At 42.6% G+C, this 19,104-nt stretch overlaps 11 protein-coding genes across 11 annotated transcripts; 5 read left to right on the top strand and 6 right to left on the bottom strand.

Annotated features, from left to right (window-relative positions):
- The first annotated feature begins 7 nt into the window (after positions 1-7).
- Positions 8-718, top strand: CANTADRAFT_27218 (uncharacterized protein). The gene has a single exon (XM_020208037.1). It carries the CDS (start codon positions 112-114, stop codon positions 610-612), a length of 501 nt encoding a protein of 166 aa, XP_020062485.1. The 5' UTR covers positions 8-111; the 3' UTR covers positions 613-718.
- An 11-nt stretch (positions 719-729) lies between these two features.
- Positions 730-2,749, bottom strand: MED17 (Med17p). Its single transcript, XM_020208370.1, has 2 exons — positions 2,548-2,749; positions 730-2,468 (listed from the first exon to the last, which is right to left on the bottom strand). The coding sequence occupies exons 1-2, from the start codon at positions 2,582-2,584 to the stop codon at positions 793-795; spliced, it is 1,713 nt and encodes a 570-aa protein (XP_020062484.1). The 5' UTR covers positions 2,585-2,749; the 3' UTR covers positions 730-792.
- A 165-nt stretch (positions 2,750-2,914) lies between these two features.
- RPN3 (proteasome regulatory particle lid subunit) lies at positions 2,915-4,342 on the bottom strand (the record flags this gene model as incomplete). The annotated part of the gene is made up of 1 exon (XM_020210542.1): positions 2,915-4,342. The coding sequence occupies one exon, from the start codon at positions 4,340-4,342 to the stop codon at positions 2,915-2,917; it is 1,428 nt and encodes a 475-aa protein (XP_020062483.1).
- Positions 4,343-4,669: 327 nt separating this feature from the next.
- On the bottom strand, positions 4,670-5,296 carry YPT1 (Rab family GTPase; the record flags this gene model as incomplete). Its single annotated transcript, XM_020210577.1, has 1 exon — positions 4,670-5,296. One exon carries the CDS (start codon positions 5,294-5,296, stop codon positions 4,670-4,672), a length of 627 nt encoding a protein of 208 aa, XP_020062482.1.
- Positions 5,187-5,881, top strand: CANTADRAFT_307394 (uncharacterized protein). Its single transcript, XM_020208369.1, has 2 exons — positions 5,187-5,203; positions 5,245-5,881. The coding sequence occupies exon 2, from the start codon at positions 5,460-5,462 to the stop codon at positions 5,790-5,792; it is 333 nt and encodes a 110-aa protein (XP_020062481.1). The 5' UTR covers positions 5,187-5,203; positions 5,245-5,459; the 3' UTR covers positions 5,793-5,881.
- Positions 5,882-6,252: 371 nt separating this feature from the next.
- Positions 6,253-7,074, bottom strand: CANTADRAFT_7835 (uncharacterized protein; the record flags this gene model as incomplete). Its single annotated transcript, XM_020211193.1, has 1 exon — positions 6,253-7,074. One exon carries the CDS (start codon positions 7,072-7,074, stop codon positions 6,253-6,255), a length of 822 nt encoding a protein of 273 aa, XP_020062480.1.
- Positions 7,075-7,559: 485 nt separating this feature from the next.
- ADO1 (adenosine kinase) lies at positions 7,560-8,612 on the top strand (the record flags this gene model as incomplete). The annotated part of the gene is made up of 1 exon (XM_020210448.1): positions 7,560-8,612. One exon carries the CDS (start codon positions 7,560-7,562, stop codon positions 8,610-8,612), a length of 1,053 nt encoding a protein of 350 aa, XP_020062479.1.
- Positions 8,613-8,814: 202 nt separating this feature from the next.
- Positions 8,815-12,392, top strand: CANTADRAFT_7833 (uncharacterized protein; the record flags this gene model as incomplete). The annotated part of the gene is made up of 2 exons (XM_020211192.1): positions 8,815-12,040; positions 12,232-12,392. 2 exons carry the CDS (start codon positions 8,815-8,817, stop codon positions 12,390-12,392), a joined length of 3,387 nt encoding a protein of 1,128 aa, XP_020062478.1.
- On the bottom strand, positions 12,201-15,047 carry MDL2 (Mdl2p). Its single transcript, XM_020208036.1, has one exon. It carries the CDS (start codon positions 14,994-14,996, stop codon positions 12,621-12,623), a length of 2,376 nt encoding a protein of 791 aa, XP_020062477.1. The 5' UTR covers positions 14,997-15,047; the 3' UTR covers positions 12,201-12,620.
- A 413-nt stretch (positions 15,048-15,460) lies between these two features.
- CANTADRAFT_27212 (dipeptidyl-peptidase III) lies at positions 15,461-17,801 on the bottom strand. Its single transcript, XM_020208035.1, has one exon. It carries the CDS (start codon positions 17,707-17,709, stop codon positions 15,646-15,648), a length of 2,064 nt encoding a protein of 687 aa, XP_020062476.1. The 5' UTR covers positions 17,710-17,801; the 3' UTR covers positions 15,461-15,645.
- Positions 17,802-17,920: 119 nt separating this feature from the next.
- On the top strand, positions 17,921-18,922 carry CANTADRAFT_91805 (uncharacterized protein; the record flags this gene model as incomplete). Its single annotated transcript, XM_020211866.1, has 1 exon — positions 17,921-18,922. The coding sequence occupies one exon, from the start codon at positions 17,921-17,923 to the stop codon at positions 18,920-18,922; it is 1,002 nt and encodes a 333-aa protein (XP_020062475.1).
- Between the last annotated feature and the right edge of the window lie 182 nt (positions 18,923-19,104).

Here is a 19,104-nt window from a genome sequence, read left to right as displayed (position 1 = left end):
CTGGTAGATGGAATTTGCATCCTTTGTAACTCGCAAATCCCAACCTGCAATATCTGGGATGAAAAATGGCCTTCAAATCGTTTTACACATCACTAGTCACCAGTCTCCAAGATGCAATTCTTAAGTGCCAAAACTCTCTTATACGCCAGAGTGGTTTTCATCATCATCATCGCATACTATCTTGTCAAAGATCCAGAAGCGTTGTCGACTGCAGGATTCGTGGTCTTACTCGGACAGGCCATGCAAGTGCCATTAATAAGGCTTCAACCAACGGATACTTTGACCGGATTCTGTGCTGTTATTATGGCTGGCTTCAGTATCGGTGACCTTATCCCCTTATTGGCCAACAATGTCGAATACTTTGACACTCTTGTCCCTGTCAGATTGGCTGCGTACTTTGGATTGGCAGCATACTGTTACTTTGTCAACGACTCGCCTGTCAGCAACAGCTTGATCTTTACGTTTTCGTTCTTCGAAATCTGGTTCAACTTCTTGATTTACAATAACTTGAAGGATGAAAAGTATTACAGAGTGAAAAAGTACATCGAAGAACATAGTGATGAGATCAGAGACGCGTACGACGAAGAAATCAGAATTGTCGAAGTGGAGTAAGCTCCATCTTCAGAGGAATACGGCTATATATTGGAAATAGTAAAATCTCAGTTTAACATGGTTCATATAGAAAATTATAATTTTTACGGTTGAATGTAATCTCGAAAGAAATGAATGTAGTATTGATTTTGATCGAAAGCTGCAATTGCTTAACATTACTATATTAACTTTGATTAGGTACTATTGACTGTGCACGAACTTCAATATAGACCAATCCAAACACTCCTCTATGTCGTTAAAATCATTAAAACTCATTTGCAACACATTTAGACCATTCAAGTTCTTTTCCAATTCATTTGAGCTAGAGAACCTAATGATACTCATATTTATTATTAGATTCATGAATATTTCGTTAGTGGTTAATTCGATCTCCACTTTATAAATGAAGTCATTCTTGTGGTTTCGGAGAATTACCTTGAAGTTTGACACTGGACGCTCAATAGACTTCTGGAAAGGGTTCGATATATCATCTGCTTTCATGTTCGAGTACTTTTCAAGCTCAGATGTAACATCTAATTCTTTTTTGTACTTGTTGAATAGCTTGTCAAGTATCTGTTGCATGTTTTGAATATTTAATTCATACCGTATGTTTCCAACCATTGGCCTTAAGATTAGAGGATGAGAGTTAGCCTGCTTTTTCTTAGTAAATGCGGTGGGGATTTTTTGTTTCAAAGCCAAATTGTACTTGTAATAACAGCACAACATTAACTTCAAATAGACTAGTATCAACTGACACTTTTTGTTGTGCATAGACGAGAACTCATTGATGTTCTGATAGTTGTTGGTTAATTCGTCTTCGTTAGATTCGTCAAACACCACTGATTCAATTTCTATGATTTCATTATTAATCTCAATTATGATTTTGTTCGATATAATTGATATGTTATAGTTTATGAGGGTTTTTGCTTCTCTGGTTAACTGATAAAATAAATCCTCCTCAAATAAGAAATATCTCGCTTTTTGTATTTCTTCCAAAAGCTTTTGGGCTGGAGAATCGCTCGAAAATCCCGAGTTGGTTGCAGTTGGAGGTATAAATGTAGACTGGCCAGTCAACATGTAATCTCCATCAATCTCACTCAAAATCTTAATTCTGATATACTTATGAACCTTCCTCTGACTTCTGTTGGATCCACTTGTCAACGGATTAAAGGTTACTTCCCCAGTTGTGTTATCTTTGCGCAAAATCGCTGACCCTTGAACATGATAATTTGAGCCAGAATCACCATACCCATATTTGATGCCGATGGCTCGAGAACCGTTCAAGGGGTCTCTTGTGCGGAATAAGACTTCATCATTACTCAACACTATGTTAATCATGTTCCAGTAGTTTTTCTCACGCAACACTTGGTCTTTCAATGTTGTGCTCGAATTTTTGAATAAAGTGGTGATCTTGTTGATTGATTCTTTCTTCCAACCTTCACCAATTTTTGTCGACAATTTAGCTTTCTCATCATGTGCCGCTTTATCGTCATCTTCGCCTTTCGATAACCGATCTGCATTGAGAGATCCCAACGGAGCACTTTTACTAAGATGAGGTGAGATGGTGGACTTAGCAATATTGGGCTTGACTGATGATAAGAGCAAGGACACAAAATCTAAGGACAATGATGTTTCGTTCAATGCAGTGTTGATATTCTTGGATAATTCCGCTTTCTGTGTTTGAAAAACATCAAGTACATCGTCTTCGAGAACTTGGGGTGAGTCTATTTCCTGGAGAGTATCTGGGACCTCGCTCGATGGTTCTGATTCTTGTTCTGGATTTGCTATTTCTTCTTTCAAGGATTCTTCGGTAATATTAAGAAAGGACTTTCTTTCTATCAAGATTCGTGGGATCAATTGAGAGATGGTCAACTTGTCTCTGTTTGTTAGTACTGTAGATGTAACCAAGAAAGGGGACCTGCAATCAAATCCACCATGACATCTAAGGGTACTTACTCATCTTGAATAAAGGGATCCTTGAATGTGTCTCCATACAAATCAGGATCCAAGTTTATGGGAATCTTGTTGAAGGAACTCATGATATCAGTTGTTATAGTCTCGGAAGTTTATTTTTCAGTTTTTATGAGAGTGAGGAACTCAACACGCGCAAAGGCAATTACCAGGGCTAATCGAAGCAGATACTGAGAACTAACAATTCTCCAAGAGAATGGCGAACTCAGAAATCGCAGCTTCGTAGTTGGCACCCTTTTGCCTTATCTATTTGGTGCTTCTTCTACAGATCTAGACACCACAGGTTTGTATGCAGTACTATGATATTGACTTTGGTAATCTATAGATGGGGATTATGGGGAAATCCATGGAACTAGTCCATGAAGTCATCCAAGTCACCTTCTTCGATGGCCTTCAACAAGTCCATTTCATCTTCCTTGTCCAAATTCTTTTCGGTTTCCGGTTTGGTGTCGTTATCACTAGGATATCTCATAGACTTGACACTGTCGTTGTGCAAGGATAAGCAGAACTTGATTCTTTGATCAAACTCTGATTGTGGCAATTTGGTCGAATAAACGTCAAGTAATTCTTTCGATTGCATGAAACCCTTCTGATGGTTGATACTGGCTTCTATAACCCCATCTCTAATGGCCTTGGAAACAATATATTCAGTCAGTTCTTCGGAATCCAAGTGTAATTTAATACAAATATCCTTCAAAGAGATCTTGGAGTACGACAAAGAAATGATTCTGATACCTGTCTTAATAACATTTTGACGTAATCTTGACACCAAAGTGAAGTTGTCGTCTCTTTTGAAAAACTCTTCATACTTCTTCAACACTTCACCGAACAACTTCAAATCTCCCAACTTAACAGCCTTGGTAACATAGAAGTATGGTTCAAAGTTACCAGGTTGTTTCTTGAAAACCTTAAGTTCTGGGATATCACCCATTAATAATTCAATTAGAATACTCAACTTGGTAGCACTTTGAATAAATCCAGTTGCTAATTGAGTTTGTGGGGCTTTTCTGATGGCAGCGATAACACATTCATTTGCAGACGAATAATCCAATTGAATGGCATGTATTCTAGCCAAATAGTAGTAGTATCTAGCGACCAATCCATTACCTGCTTGCTCAGGAAATTCAGTCTTTTCCACCAAGTTCAATGCTTGAGTAACATCATGAGATAACAAATAGTTTCTTAATAAGAGGGTGATGATAAAAGCGGTGGTTTCAGTGTCATGTCTCAAAGTAGCAGTTCTTAAGCTTGCCAATAATTCTGGACGGATTGAGTATAAGTCGTTGAGTAATTCCTTGGTTCTGCTGATATAGAACCATATTTTACCTTGAATGAAGTCCAACGAACGTCTATTGAACGACTTCAACAAGTAGACTATATGGCCATTCAAGGTATCCAATCTACTCAATTCATTGTGATCCAAAAGGTATACTTGAACCAATAAATGAACGTATAACTGAACTTCTGGAAGCAATGAGGTTTCAAGAGCTTCATTATCGAGAGACTCTGAGGGTTGGGATTCTGTAGCGTTGATAGCTTCCAACAAATACTGCTTGTTGGTGTAATCTTGAGGGAATATTTTGTTGATAAGAATTGGCAAAACCTCGGAGTTCTTGTTCAATTTACGCCTTAAAGGACCTAAATCACGAAACACCTTGGATATGTAACGGTTATCAAAGTTGTGTGCTGCCTTGGCCAAAAGAGTGAACGACTGTTCAATTTCTTTGACCAAGGTCTCGGTCTGAGAAAGGTTATCGGATGTGTCTGCAACGTCTTTCATTTCGACGTCTGCCTTCGTGGATTCTGTCATATTGCTTGTATGGTTGGTGTTGTCTCAATGATTTTTGATTTTCAACAAATTGCCACCATTTGCGGTAGTGTGCGCGCAAGATACATTAGTGTGTAGTACGAGGGAGGCAATAGAAGAGTGTTTATTTACGAAGAGGAGACAGCTTGTATGGTTAGAGATTCAAGTCCAACGTAGCGTAGTACAACAACAATATGAATTAAGAATATACATAGACATGTGCATAAGAACAGCTAAAATATTCACTAGTAGATATGCCCTTCCGTTCATGTCTTCACAGATTATGTGGGCCGGTTCTATTTAACAACATGAGTTGGATTGGTTAGAAGTCAAGGATTGGCCTCTCAAGTTGACGTTGGACTTACCGTTGTTGGCGTTGTTTGCGCCGCTGGAGTTGGCGTTGTTAGTCATTTGAGCCTTGATCTGTCTAGCCATGGTGTAGAAAGCTTGCTCAACGTTGGTGGAGGAAAGAGCAGAAGTTTCCAAGAAGGGAATGTCCAAGGCATCAGCGAATTCTTTGGCGGCAGTGTATTCGACGATCTTCTTGTCGGACAAATCGGCCTTGTTACCGACCAACAACTTCATAACTCCTCCGGTGGCGTAACGATCAATTTCTTGTAACCATTGCTTGACGTTGTTGAAAGATTCTTGATCAGTAACATCGTAAACAATGATGATACCATGGGCACCACGGTAGTAAGACGAGGTGATGGTTCTAAATCTTTCTTGTCCGGCAGTGTCCCAGATCTGTAACTTGATGGTCTTGCCATCTAACTCGATGGTTCTGATCTTGAAATCAACACCGATGGTGGAGATGTAGTCAGGGGTATAGGTATCATCGGCAAATCTCAATAACAAACATGATTTACCGACACCGGAGTCTCCGATTAACAATAATTTGAATAAATAGTCGTATTCGTTATTCATGCTGGGTGGGTGTGACGTGGGCGACAATTAGGTGTGAAGCTAGTGGTTATTCTAGATGGTGAATGTAGTGTGTAACTATGGGGATCGATCAGGGCGAGCGTGAGCAGCTATCGAATCAGAAGTTTGGCGGTCCTAGGCTTGACTAAGATGTATACTTGATCGGATGGGATCTAGTGTTGTATGTGATTTGAAGGACTATGCTATTGATGGCCTAGCTTATCTTTCTTTGATCATATGGACCCGTTGTTTTGTTGGTCATGAATCGGTCGTGTCACGACTAAGCGAGCCTTCGAGGAGCACCATGAGATCGCACTTGCAACTGCCCGCCCACTGGTGGACCACTGGAAGCCCCCTAAACGGCACAATGTGTGCTTGGCAACTGTGCACAGCAAATGGGGAGGGTTATTCCAGCGTTATGGATATTTCTGCTTGTGATGCCAATGAGCCTCATTCGTATAAAAGCGAGGGAAGCTCTGCAATGGGAAAGCTCCACTAACGGCAGCAACATTCTCCGCCAATGCCTTGGTTGGGAGTGCTCTGTGCCAGCCATTCAGACGGCGGTGCTTGTACTAGTGTGATTATTTATGGGTGTGGAGGACGACTAGGATCTTTGATGGCTCGTCACATTCTATGCTCATACCTCCTATTGCTGCAAAGAGTGCGACTACGAGTAGATGGTCATATTTAGAACTGGTAATAAGCAGACGCTCAAGAGGGGAGTCTCTCAATTGCGGGAATCGTGCGTGGAGATTGTACTCGTGGCACTGTCAAGCATGCCAAGTGTCCAGCTTGCTCCTTCGATAGGTACCTCGTTGGGGAGTTTTGCACGCCGTTCATCTTGTGAAGAAGCTGAAAACGGGGCACTTCTAATACCAGTCTACCCTGGCCCTCAATTAAGCCCATCAGGCATTCTACAGTGACATCCAAACTCTGCCTTTGTTCTATGCCTATGTACTCTACAACTTCTTGCTCTTACCGGTGATCTTCTTCTTTGCAATCATGAGCATCTTGTAGAACCAAAACACATTGAGGATGTCCAACGACACATTAATGCTTAAGATGCTGATAACAAGGAATGGAGATACATGGCCCCAGATGCGGTAGAAGTCAAGGGCAACCTGGATCACAGCATAGATACCCCACACCAATCTGACCGAGAAAAAGGTGATGAGAAGCAACACCCCGTTGATCAAAATTGTTCTGTCGCTAAACGTGCCTGCTGGCAAACGGGTGGAGAACCAGTTGATGTTGACAAAGGGAGTGCTGAGCTCGAAGAGAAGGAACGCAGGAATCCATGGCTGGCAGAACGGAATCAAGCACAAGCAAAACACGTACAAAGCCGCAACTCCGTGGAACAAGAACCCAAACCCAAACAACGAGTAGTATCTAAGGCACACATAAACATCCCAAGCAAAGTAGCCACATGTGACGGCTGCCACTAAGCTCCCGTATGGGGACAGGCCATGGACTGAGGACGAGGCACTTTCGGACCAGAGGGAACTGTTCCACATGGGGAGCAAGAGCAGGATGGAAATGAAACACTGGACCATGGAAACCACATGGATGTCGAAATTGATCTTGGTCTTGGGCTTCAATGACTTGTACGTGTCGCCAAAGTAATATCTGGAGAACGGTTGTGAACCATACTGAATGGCGGTGTAAAACAAGAACGTGGCGGCAATTTCATGCCAATGATCGATGAAGTTGTTCCCAGTCTCCTCGGCTGGGAACGGACGGTACTTCAAGAACGGGTCGTTATAGAATACTGGAAAGACCATGGTAAAGAGTGGGTTGGGCCTTCAGTTTGGTCGCATATTTTTTTTGGGTTCCATGTGAGGAGACAATCAGAATACTGAGATCGTTCTGGGTGGCCGAGATGGAATGGATTTTCAAAGCCATTGACAAGTATTCAAGTATTCTAGACCATTGAGCTAGGAATTGAGCTGGAACCAGCACAGATTCCAGGTTAAACCCCTTACAGTGTGTGGAGTATTGTAAGCTCATAAGCCTCACTCAGCGGGAACAAGTTTCAGCAGATTACTTGCGAGGAAATGCCTGCCACTATGGACAGGCACAAAGAGCTTGGCCCCACCGCTGCAGCTATTACTTAGGGCCACACTTCGGGTTCTAGCGTGGCACCCCACCAGCCAATTGGTGTAGCGAGCCCCCGGTGACATGTGACTACTATCAATGGGCCACAGTGTCGCACAAAGGAGACCCAACGTGTGAAAAATCTACACCATCTAATATCTCTCGATTAACCATGTCTTTCCCATTAGTTGTCTTAGGAAACCCTTTGTTGGACTTGCAAACCAACGTCGATGCTGAATACTTGCAAAAGTATGACTTGAAGTCCGACGACGCCATTTTGGCCGAAGAAAAGCACTTGCCAATTTACGAAGAAATCGTCAAGAAGGACGACTTGATCTTGGTTGCTGGTGGTGCCGGTCAAAATGCCGCCAGAGGTGCCCAGTACATCTTGCCAGCTGACTCTGTTGTCTACTTCGGTTCTGTTGGTAAGGACGTCTACTCCGAAAAGCTTCTCGCTGCCAACAAGCAATACGGTTTGAGAACCGAATACCAAGTCCAAGAATCAGTTGCCACTGGTAAGTGTGCTGCTTTGATCAGTGGCCACCACCGTTCTTTAGTTACTGACTTGGCTGCTGCCAACTTGTTCCAAGCTTCTCACTTGCAAAAGCCAGAAAACTGGGCCCTTGTTGAAAATGCCAGCAACTTCTACATTGAAGGTTACCATTTGACCGTCAGTGTCGAAGCCATCCAACTCTTGGGTAAGCACGCTGCTGAAAACAACAAGACTTACAGTTTGAACATCTCTGCTCCTTTCATTGCTCAATTCTTCAAGGACCAATTGGACAGCGTTCTCCCATACGTTGACTACGTCATTGCCAACGAATCCGAAGCCGCTGCCTACGCCGAGTCCCACGGTCTTGCTGTCGACTCAAAGGACGTTGTTGCCATTGCCAAGGAAATCGCCAAGTTGCCAAAGATCAACAACAAGAGATCCAGAACTGTCGTTTTCACCCAAGGTGTTGACCCAACCGTCACCGTCACCTACGATGCCGCTTCCGACAGCTTCGATGTCAAGGAATACAAGGTCAGAGAGTTGAGCTCCGACAAGATTACCGACACCAACGGTGCTGGTGACGCTTTCGCTGCTGGTTTCATCGCTTCCTTGGTCCAAGGTAAGTCTGTTAGCGAGGCCGTCGATGTTGGTCAATGGGCTGCTTCTTTGTCGATCCAGGTCGTTGGTCCATCCTTCCCATTCCCAAAGCAAACCTACCCAGGTTCTAACTAATTGGTTTGAAAACCACTATCCGGTCTTTTACTTTTTTATCGGCGTCATTCAACATAGGTTCCTTTTATTTCGGATAAGGTCAACATAAATTCTATAGAGCAAATTCAACATACTTGCACCTAGCGTAGATCGGGTGAGTAACGACTAGCGGAGTGTCCTTGGGTTCGGCTCGCCAAACTGAGCCCGAGATTCCCCCACCCAAATGAGCTCGCGCAACGTCGAAAATCGCGATGAGTTGTCTTCCACTAACACACACAACACGATGACAGTCCTGACTGACCACTACTATAGGCTTGCCTCCGAGCTTCCAGATGAACGTATCGAGGCAGTCATCAGTCTTTTCAAAGACTTGAACAGCCTGGACTCCAAGGACGATTGGGTCTATGCCTTGAACAGACTTGTCAAAGGTTTGATCACCTCCAGACAAAGTGCCAGATTTGGGTTTTCTATGGCTCTTGTTGAGGTCATACGAGAGCTCATCAACCGTGACTCAGACGAATATAAGGAGTTCACCATCGCTTCCTTCTTGGAGCTTGTTTTGCTGACCACACAAGTCAAGGCATCTATGAAAGGCAAAGAGGAACGTTCGGTGTTGTTCGGTAGATTGTTCGGATTGCAAATCTTGATCAACTCCCACATGTTGTTTGACTCCGTTCTCGTGGCGAAAGAGGGAGAAGATATTCTCTTCAAATTTGTTTCTTCGTTAGTCGAATTGTCCACCTTGAAATCTTGGTTGAGGGAAACTGCGATCTTTACCTTGTGCCAATTTATTACCCAACTTAATGCAAGCGAATTGTCTGCTAACTTGAAGGAACTGGTATTATCAACGATCTTGCAAAGCACCAACGATCAGGGCTTAAATTTATCCACCGAGGGAATTGCCATCTACTTATCCATCCCAAAGGAACAGAGATCAACTCTTGCTGCGGCCATTAAGAACCCTAAAGCCAACTGGAAAAATGGCGACCCTTTCTCCAAGGGGAACTTGCCCATCCTTTCCAAGGCATTGAAGGATGTTGAAGTGATTGAAGACGAAGAAGAAAACCAGAAGGGCAAAAACTCTAAGCAAAAGGGCAGTTGGTCTCCTAGACTCCCATTTGTATGGATTTCAATCATAGAATCGTTCAACAATCAAGAAGAAGACGACGACGAGGAAGTCGAGGAAAGCTCCAAGAAGAGGAAGAAGTCCTCCTCTTCGAAATCTAAGAAGAAAAAGCAAACTTCTGACAGCATTTCATTACAAGAATTTTGGAAAGTTGTTGTGGATGAAACTCTCTTTTCTGAAAAGTCTTCTCATGAAAGGAAGTTTTGGGGTTTCGAATTATTTGGTAAGTTCTTAGAATCCATTGACAACCATGAACAAGTTGAACATGTATTTACTACTAACTTCATGAGATGTCTTATCAACCAAAGCAGTCAGGCCAATAGATTTCTTCACAAAGTGGCCACTAAATCGTTGGAGCTAATGGTGAGGGTGTCTAAAGACAATTTCTTGAAGGCTCCAGTAATTTTGGCTAAGCTTTTAAACGAGAACAACGGTGGATGTTGGAACTTTGATTTGGTAACTAAATCTAGAACTGTGGATTCATTAGTATCAATTCTCAATGATGTCGACTCCGACAAGGTCAAAAGTGAGGAAGTTGAATTGGTCCTTTACGAGATCAAGGATATTTTATTAAGCACTTTTAATAATGCATTAGAAGGGCAAGAAGATGACGATGAGAACGAGACTCACAAGAAAGCAAATGACAATATATTAAAGTGGAGTTTGGATAAATTATTGTTGCTTATTAGAAACAGTAAGCAATTGATGATCGCAAGAAAACCTAACTCGAAGGCCAATAAACTTACCATTAAACCAAAATTCATTGAAGATATACTCAAGTTGCTCATTAAACTCTTGTTCTTCAACCATACCGGACATAAGAACGTTTCTACCAATGTGAGAAAGCTCTGTCAAGAACGTTTGAACTCCATCTTATCCGACGTTATTAGTATTAAAAGAAAGGATTCATCTTGGTCCTACTTCTGTATTAAGTACATTTTGAAGATAGAAGAATCTGATGAGTATTCCAACTTGGTGGATTTTGAAGGCGAATTACTTGACATCAAGAAGAGTACTGTTAAAAAGATCAAGTCTATTCACGAAGAATCCAAAAGTGGAAGAAAGGAGGAATTGGGGTGTTTTGAATTGTTGTTCTCCATGGTATTATTGCAATTATATTGCGGCGACGATGAATCTCTCGCTGTGATTGATGATTTGAAGTTTTGTTATGATGACTTTGTGAAGACAAAGAAATCGAATGGCTCCGATGAAGAGCAGGCAAGCTCTTCAGTGGTTTTGACGGAAATTATTATGTCTTTCTTATCTAGGAAGTCGAGCTTATTGAAGAAGTTATCCTTGATCATTTGGGAATCATTTTTATGTGTTTCCGATAGTAAGGGTCTTACCAGAGTCGATGAAGAGAGTTTAAAACTGTTGCTCAAGGTTCTAGTTGAAAAGGAGAATAAGGAGGGTCAACAAAAATTGTTTGATTCAGTCAATGATTCTGATGTCGAAGAGAACGACGAAGATGGCGATAGTGGAGAAGATGACGAAGAAGAAGAAGAAGAGGAAGAAGAGGAAGAGGAGGAAGAAGAAGAAGAAGAGGATGACGAAGAAGGTGACCAAGATGAAGCCGATGATGACGATGTGGCCGCACTCGACAAAGAGACTAACTTAAAATTGGCACAAGCTTTAGGCATTCCAACCAGTGGATCAGGTGAAGTGAAATTTGACGAATTGTCATCAGATGATGAGGAAGCATCAGACATGGACGACGAGGAAATGATGGCCATGGACGATCAGCTTGCAAAGATCTTCAAGGAAAGACATGATGCTTTGGCAAACATTTCTAGCGGAAGTAAGAGAAAGGCAGAAGTGGTTGAAGCCAAGGAGCAGATGATCTTTTTCAAGAGCAAGATCTTGGACTTGTTGGATATTTTCAGCAAGATACAACCTCAATCAGAATTGAACTTGTACATAGTGGAGCCAATTGTGGTCCTTATTCACTTGACTATGGATAAAAACTTGCAATCCAAGGCTCACAAATACTTGAAGACCCGGTTGAGTAAGTGCTTGATTGACAAGGACGCTTTCAACCAAAAGGAAGCATCTGCCCAACAGCTGTTTATCGATTCTAAATTGAAAATGCTCAAAGAGATTCAAAAGAGAGCAGCAGCCAAGAAACCTAACCAGGCACATACTTTAGCATGCAACCAAGCCTGTATTATACTTTCCAAAAACATCATCAATGTCAAAGCCGAAGAGGTCGATACGATTATTGATGTCTACAGCGAGAGCTTGAAGAGCTGGGCCAAAAGCCCTGGCAACAAGATCCAGGCCTCCATGTTCTTTGATTTCATCAACTGGTTAAACTCCAAGAGAAGTTCAACTATATAGAAGTAGATCAAGACTAATATTTACGCGCATAGTTAAAATTGATATTCTCCTGTAAGTAATTTTCAGTACACACTCCGGCCAATGAAATTCGCGGAACGATGTCGGAGCTCACCATTGAAAATTACAATACTCACTGTTAGTTCAATATCCAACACATCATGTCTGCCTACAAACAAGCTGGAATTTCCTTGAACAAAGCATTGTCTATCTCTGCCAGAACCCTCAGAAGTGCCTTGAAGCCAGAATTCAAGGCTGCCGCTGAAAAGAGAGGAATCACTGAAGTCAAGGCCATCAAGATCGAAAACGGTGTCCAAGCCGAAGCCAAGACCTTGAACTAATTGATGAACACATTCAAATGATGTGCATCAGCATCCATAAGAATCACAGTGATGATAGCATCCCCGCTCTTTGCGAGAAGGAAATACGTCAGTATAGAGCAAATACACGAGTTAAAACCATTCATAGTAGATCACGATTATATACAAAGTTCTATTATTATGTAAAGTATAAATATTCTAGGGTGGGTAGCGTTTTTGGTATGGCAATTAGCCCACCAGCTCATATGATTATTGTGGTGCATGTGCCTTCTGTTCCAACTTTGGCTCATCCAAGGATGTTTCACTGTTATTTAAAGAAAGCTGATCAAGAAGTTGTTTCCTCAATTCAAATGGTAAGTCATCTATCATTGAAGTAATGGTCTCCAAATTGCTAAGATGCTGGTTCGACTCCAAAACTTCAGCTTCATGATCCAAACGTTCCTGCTCCTCAACTTCCGCGTCAGACAACTTCTCTTCTTCCTTCTGGTTTGCAGATTCGTCCAACAACTTGGACAATTCTGAATTGGGGTTGCTGAACAATTCCACAAATCTTCCTTGTTCAACTACAAATCCTCCCTTGCCCAAGACAATTACGTTTTCGGACTTCGAAATTGTAGACAATCTGTGTGCAATTGAAATAATAGTCAACTTGCCTTGAGAGGTCAACTCCTTCAAGGTTTCATTGATCAAACTTTCCAGCTTGGAATCCAAAGCAGATGTAGCTTCATCCAATATCAAGATAGAGGGTTTCTTGATCAATGCCCTAGCAATTGCAACTCTTTGTTTCTGACCACCAGATAAAGAAGCACCTCTTGATCCAATAATTGTATCATACCCATCAGGGAAGGTGGTAATGAAATCGTGGCAATTAGCTTGTTTAGCTACCGTTTCAATGTCATCCATACTGAGCTTATTGATTTCTTGTGGAGTAAGACCGTAAACAATATTTTCCAATATGCTTCCTGAGAGCAAAACTGGTTCTTGTTGAACTATACCAATTATGTTTCTTCTCAAATCACGTACTTGGAAATCATTGATATTTTTTCCACCTATAGTGATTTCACCACTGTTAGTATTGTAAGATCTTAATATCAATGAAGCAATAGTTGACTTTCCACATCCTGATGGTGCAACAAAGCAGGTACTAGAATTTGGCTCGACCTTGAATGTAACACCATTGAAGACTTTTTCATTTGGCCTGGTAGGGTAACTGAAAACGACGTTCTTGAATTCTATCTCGTTGCTCAAATTAGGTGGAACTTTGCTTCCCTTGATCGCAGGAACATCATTGTCGTGATCGATAAGATCAAACAATTTCACACCAGCACCCGATCCCTTCATTAATTCCATGTATGTCGTAGTCAAACTGTAAAGGGCCATGTTGAAAAACTCCAGATACATGGTGAAAGCAATAACATCACCTGTAGTCATTTGGCCATTCAAGATAAGGTAAACACCCAAGGCAATACAAGACAAATATCCAGAGTGGTATAAACCGTAAATCGAAACACTGTAGTTTGATTGGGCTAATGCTTCTTTTTTAGCAACTCCCACAACTTGTCTAACTTGATCAGAGTACTTTGTGAGCTCCTTTTGCTCTCCAGTAAAGGCCTTCACCAACTTGACAGAGTTAAGTGTTTCCTCACTGACTTTGGTCAATCCCGCAGTTGCGTTCTGCAAACGAGTTGAGAGTTCTCTGATACGCTCACCATACCAAACCGAACCAATAGTAATAGGTGGCGAAATTAATAACATGACACAGAACAACAACGGATTAATCGAGTACATCATGTAGGAACTAATAACCCCAAATAGCAAGTTTTTAAGCCCATCGGGCAAGTTGCTGGTAATTGATCTGGAAACCACATAGGCATCACTAGATAATCTGGAAATCAAATCACCCACCTTGTGCTTTTCGTTGTCATAGAATGCAGCATCATGTCTCAACATGTTCTTCATTACCCGTAACCTTAATCTAGCGACCAATCTTTCACCAAGCACCTTAAGCACCCAGATTCTAGCCCAGAAACAGAGAGCACTTGCAAGCATGAATGGGACCATGACTCCGAATATGGTGGTATACTTGTAGCCCCAAATAACCAAGTCTCCATCTTCGTCTTTCATCCCTGCATTATAGGCATCTATGGCAGCACCCACCAACTTGACCAGCGTCGTTGGGTAGAGAACAGCAAATAAGATAAATCCAAGAGCACATAAGAATAACTTGAGGTCAGGCTTTCCTAGCCTTAGAATCCGCATGATGGTCACAAAGTTCTGCTTGAACGTCCTTTTGTTCTCAGTCTGCTCCTTCTTTTCTTCTTGTTTGATTTCCAACTTTTTGAGCTTAGTGAGCTCTAGGTGAGACTTTAACGACTGCGAGGTCTTCAAAGACTTCAACAACTCTTCTGAAGGCTTGGTGCTGGCATCCTTTTGTATTATGGAAGTGTTGCTGAGATATCTGACTATGTGATTTGATCCTCTTGCACTGAACCCCAGACGTACTGGAGCGGCTTTTGAAGCAAGAGCCCTAGTATTAGACAAGTTCAAAAAGGGCAGCTTCAAAGCCTGCGATAAGACCCCATGATTCGGCTTTAGTAGCCTTAAGCCTAGTATTATGGAAGGCATGTGGTCTACTGTCTAGGCAATGAATCATATTAATTCGTACCTCTGAGCGAGTCATGCACGTGTATTTGATCACGTGAGGGATACCCGCTTGATGGAGGATCACAGAAATGCGACATAACAAATCAGCGACATTGTGATTTCAAACACGACTAAATATAATCTACGCAAGATAAATTACACAAGGACGCAAGAATCGGGAATAAAATGGTATGGAAAGCGAAACCAAAATGTTGAAGAAAAGGCAAACGTTGTTGGCACGGCAAACGATTTACCCAACACCGTAGCCTGAGCCCAACACAGGAGCAACGGCAGCCAGAACCGAACAGCTGACAAATTAGCTGAGTAATTCGGAAAAGACTGGATCGAAAATTACAATATAAATAGTCGTAAAATCCCTATGATTTTACGGTGTGCTCAAGTCTACTGAATAGTATACTAAATATTGTTTTAATACGATAAATCCCCTTTAATATCTCGCTCTCTTAGGAAATAGCTTCGCCTGCATACAAGGGTTTTGCGTTTCTCCATCACCGCTAAACTTAATCTGTGGCATTCGAATGCTAATACTTGCTTACGATGTAAATAGGGCACACTCAGCCTTTGATCATGAAAACGTTAAACACTGAATATTATAAAACTAGTTGTACTTTTAAACATCTCTATCAACGAAACTTTGAATCATTCCGACCTCGGTTTCTTCGTATTCAACTACTTCAACATCACCACTTTTGATAACAGTGTTGGCTTGAATCAAGTGTCTACGAGGCAACTTCTTGCTCAAAACAGCATTTCTGAAACGAGCGTATTGCTCGGTGACTTCGGTCTTATCATTGTAGTATGGGATACCAGCTTCGACATTACCAGAACACTTGTAGACGTGTAATTTCAACAAGAAGTCACCCAATGCTTCAACGGCAACAGTGGACAACTTTGATTGATCAAGATTGATGACCATATCACTAAAGTTTTCTTCATCCTTGAAGTCGAAGGTGAAGACACCAGCTTCGTGCAACACCTTGGAAATACCGAATCTGGCTTGCATATGTGGTTGACCCCATTTCTTTGATTCTGGATCCCAAAATTCTAATGCAAGCAAACCAGCTCTTACCATCAAAAGAGTTGCAATAAGGATAACATCCTTTTGCTCCTTTTCATCCTTGATATCGAAAATTGGCAAGACTTCTAATGGCTTTTTAAGAATAAGGTACAAAGCAACCAATTCGGCACGACATTCTTCGTAAGAACCAGCAACACTACTGAAAAGTGAACCCCATGTAGCATTTGGCGCATACCATGACTTGACATCAGTCTTTTCTTTGTCGAAATTGAACACACCTGGTGCAGTCTCTTGTAACAATTTTCCGGTACCATGACCTAACAATTCATGCAAACCGACCTGGACCTCAAAAGCATCAACTCTCCACTTTCTGAAAAGCTCTTCCTCATCTGCTTTAAGGAAACTAAGGGCTTCGTTATTCTTCTTCTTCTTTGGCTCAGCAGACAAAACATTTCCTAAAGAGACGTTCTTAAAACCAATGTTTAATCTAACATCATCATAGTTTGGAATGTTAATACCAGCTGGCACACCGGAACCTGCGAAAGTCAATACTTCCAAAGATGTGAAATCTGGAGGAGTGAACACATCTTTCTCGTAGATTGAATCCCATGGTAAATGGGCAATCAATAGCTTGGCATTATCCACAAGCACTGAGAACTTGGCAGTTCTTTCTTGATTCACCATGGCAACTAAACCTTCCCATTCACCTCTGACACCAGATGGGTCTCTGTAAGTTTCAATGAAACCGATGTTGTTTTCAACAGTTGGTTGGAGGTCTTTGACCCATTGAATTTGAGAATCCTTGTGAGCATTCATAGAACCAGTCTTGAACGATTCGATGTAAAACTTGATCATCTTTTCTTGGGTCTCGTTGCTTACGTATTTCAAAGCCTGTTCCAAGCTTGCAACGATTTGGCTGAAATCCTTCGAGTGGTCACCGAACTTGAAAGTGACACTTGCTCCAGAAGGAGTGGTTAAAGACTCTGGGTAGTAGCTGGTCTTGTTGGTGGTCTCAGCACTAGCAACATGGACCACGAACTCCTTGTCTGACTTCTTTTCAACTCTGGTGTTTTCTGGCATGATTCCGTTCTTGGCCAACACTTCGTTCACAGCCTCAATTTCAGGTCTAGTGATGGTTTGGCCGAGGTAGTATGAGGATACTTGGCCCTTTTCTGGCCATCCAAGCAAACTAGCGTCCAATGAATAGAGGGCCTCGCGGACATTCTTGTATAATTGAGAAGCATCAGCATCGTTAACGGCCTCAATAAGGTGGTCAAACTCCTCGATGCTGAGTCTTGGAATGAACTTTTGGTCACCAAAAGACTTGAAGTTACCAAGGTTGGACAAGAATTGAGAGGCATACTCCAAGTATTGGAGGATGACTGTGGCGGAGACCTTGGACTCAAGGGCCTTTTGGTAGGCTTCGTTGGTTGCTGGGGCGCCCAATGCTTGGTGCACCTTCAAGATCAAGTCGTAGGTATCCTCACTTTCTGGGGAAACTGATCTCAAAACAGCTCTGGTACCATAGTGGGAGGCTCTACTGAGGTAGTGGGCGTATAACTTGGCGGTTTCGGTGGGCAAGCTGTCGAAGTGCTTCTTGGCGCTGAGCATGACCACAGGGGCCTCGGCGTCGGCGTGGTATTCGCTGGCAGACATCGTAATTGTTGAGATATGTGTTCAGTGTGAACAGTGGCACAATCGGTGTTTAAATATGCTGGCACTGAGCCGTGCCATAGTGTGGAGCAGGCGCGACATTTGCTGCAGGCTAATCTAGAGATTTGCCGCTATTTTTGTTGTGCGACATGCCACTCAACAGATGGCATCCTCGCTAGCAGATCCGACCAGTAAGAGTATAGGATCGCCACCAATGTCAACCGAGAGTAGTGATGCACAGAATGAGTCAACGCGGGCCGGTGGCAAAGCTGTAGGACTCCCATTGGCCGAGTCAAACCAGCTGGGTTCTGGGCCCGTCCATAGTACTCCAAGTGCAGACAACAAGGAGTCGGAGGACGACGATGAAGAAGAGGAAGATGACGACTACGACCCTACTGCAAAACAAGACGATGAGGAACAAGATGATGAAGATGATGACGATGACGAAGTTGCCTCTCGTGAGGCTGATTACGCCAAGATCCAAGCGCAGACTTCGCAAGTGAGGACTAGGCGTCAGCGCCAGAACGATACCGACAACCAGGCTAGCCGATTCATAGCGGGATTCGAGACCGACGAACGGGGATTGGTGAAAGATTTACACTCGTCGGTGGACATTGACGCCATCTTCAACGACTTGAAGACCAAACAGGAGGCTGATGACTGGAGAGATTTGGCAGCACAATCAGAGTCTGTCGAGCAGACCCCCAAGGCTGAAGAATCGCACACCGACGATTTGAACCCCGAGAAGATTCAGATCGAATCCTCCTATACTTTTGCAGGACGGCTCATCACCGAGACGAAGTTGGTGGATGCTGATTCGGCAGAGGCCAAGGCTTACTTGAACTCTACTGCTTCCATCACCAGGGTGCCCGGTCAGAAAACCATACGGTCGCATGTTACCGTTCTTCGTACCATTCCGGGTACTACTGAACCCACTGAACTCAAAATCAAATTAAAAAGGCCTTCACTCATTGACAAGTTTCTCTCCACCTACGGAAGCAAGAAGCAAAAATTGTCTACGCTTGAAAAGTCTCGGTTGGACTGGGCCAGTTTTGTGGACAAGAGAGATATTGCCGACGAGTTGAAGCTACACGGCAAGGCTGGTTATTTGGACAGACAAGATTTCTTGGGTCGCGTCCAAGATAAGAGAGATATCGAATATCAAAAGGCTAAGGATCTTGAAAGGCAAAGACAATGGCAGTTGCAACAGAAGTAACCGGCCCATATTGTACCACTGGCAAAATATCCCCACATAGGAATATGTATTGTACTATAGATGTATTATAACTAACACCATAACCTCATCCGTGTGTTCCTCTGTCGCGTTACCCTAGCCTGTATACAGCATATCCGACGAAAATTTATAACAGGCAAAAAAACACTCTGCTACCCCATCAC

This window comes from Suhomyces tanzawaensis, assembly GCF_001661415.1.
Source record: "Suhomyces tanzawaensis NRRL Y-17324 unplaced genomic scaffold CANTAscaffold_7, whole genome shotgun sequence".
NCBI lineage: Eukaryota > Fungi > Ascomycota > Pichiomycetes > Serinales > Debaryomycetaceae > Suhomyces > Suhomyces tanzawaensis.
This window is presented reverse-complemented; position numbering and strand designations above follow the sequence as displayed.

Coding starts and splice junctions, on each gene's coding strand:
- MED17 (XM_020208370.1), bottom strand. CDS start 2,584: ATGGAGACACATTCAAGGATCCCTTTATTCAAGATGA. Junction 2,469..2,547: donor GATCCCTTTATTCAAGATGA/GTAAGTACCCTT, acceptor TAACAAACAGAG/ACAAGTTGACCATCTCTCAA.
- CANTADRAFT_27212 (XM_020208035.1), bottom strand. CDS start 17,709: ATGTCTGCCAGCGAATACCACGCCGACGCCGAGGCCCCTGTGGTCATG.
- MDL2 (XM_020208036.1), bottom strand. CDS start 14,996: ATGCCTTCCATAATACTAGGCTTAAGGCTACTAAAGCCGAATCATGGG.
- CANTADRAFT_307394 (XM_020208369.1), top strand. CDS start 5,460: ATGGGATCTAGTGTTGTATGTGATTTGAAGGACTATGCTATTGATGGC.
- CANTADRAFT_27218 (XM_020208037.1), top strand. CDS start 112: ATGCAATTCTTAAGTGCCAAAACTCTCTTATACGCCAGAGTGGTTTTC.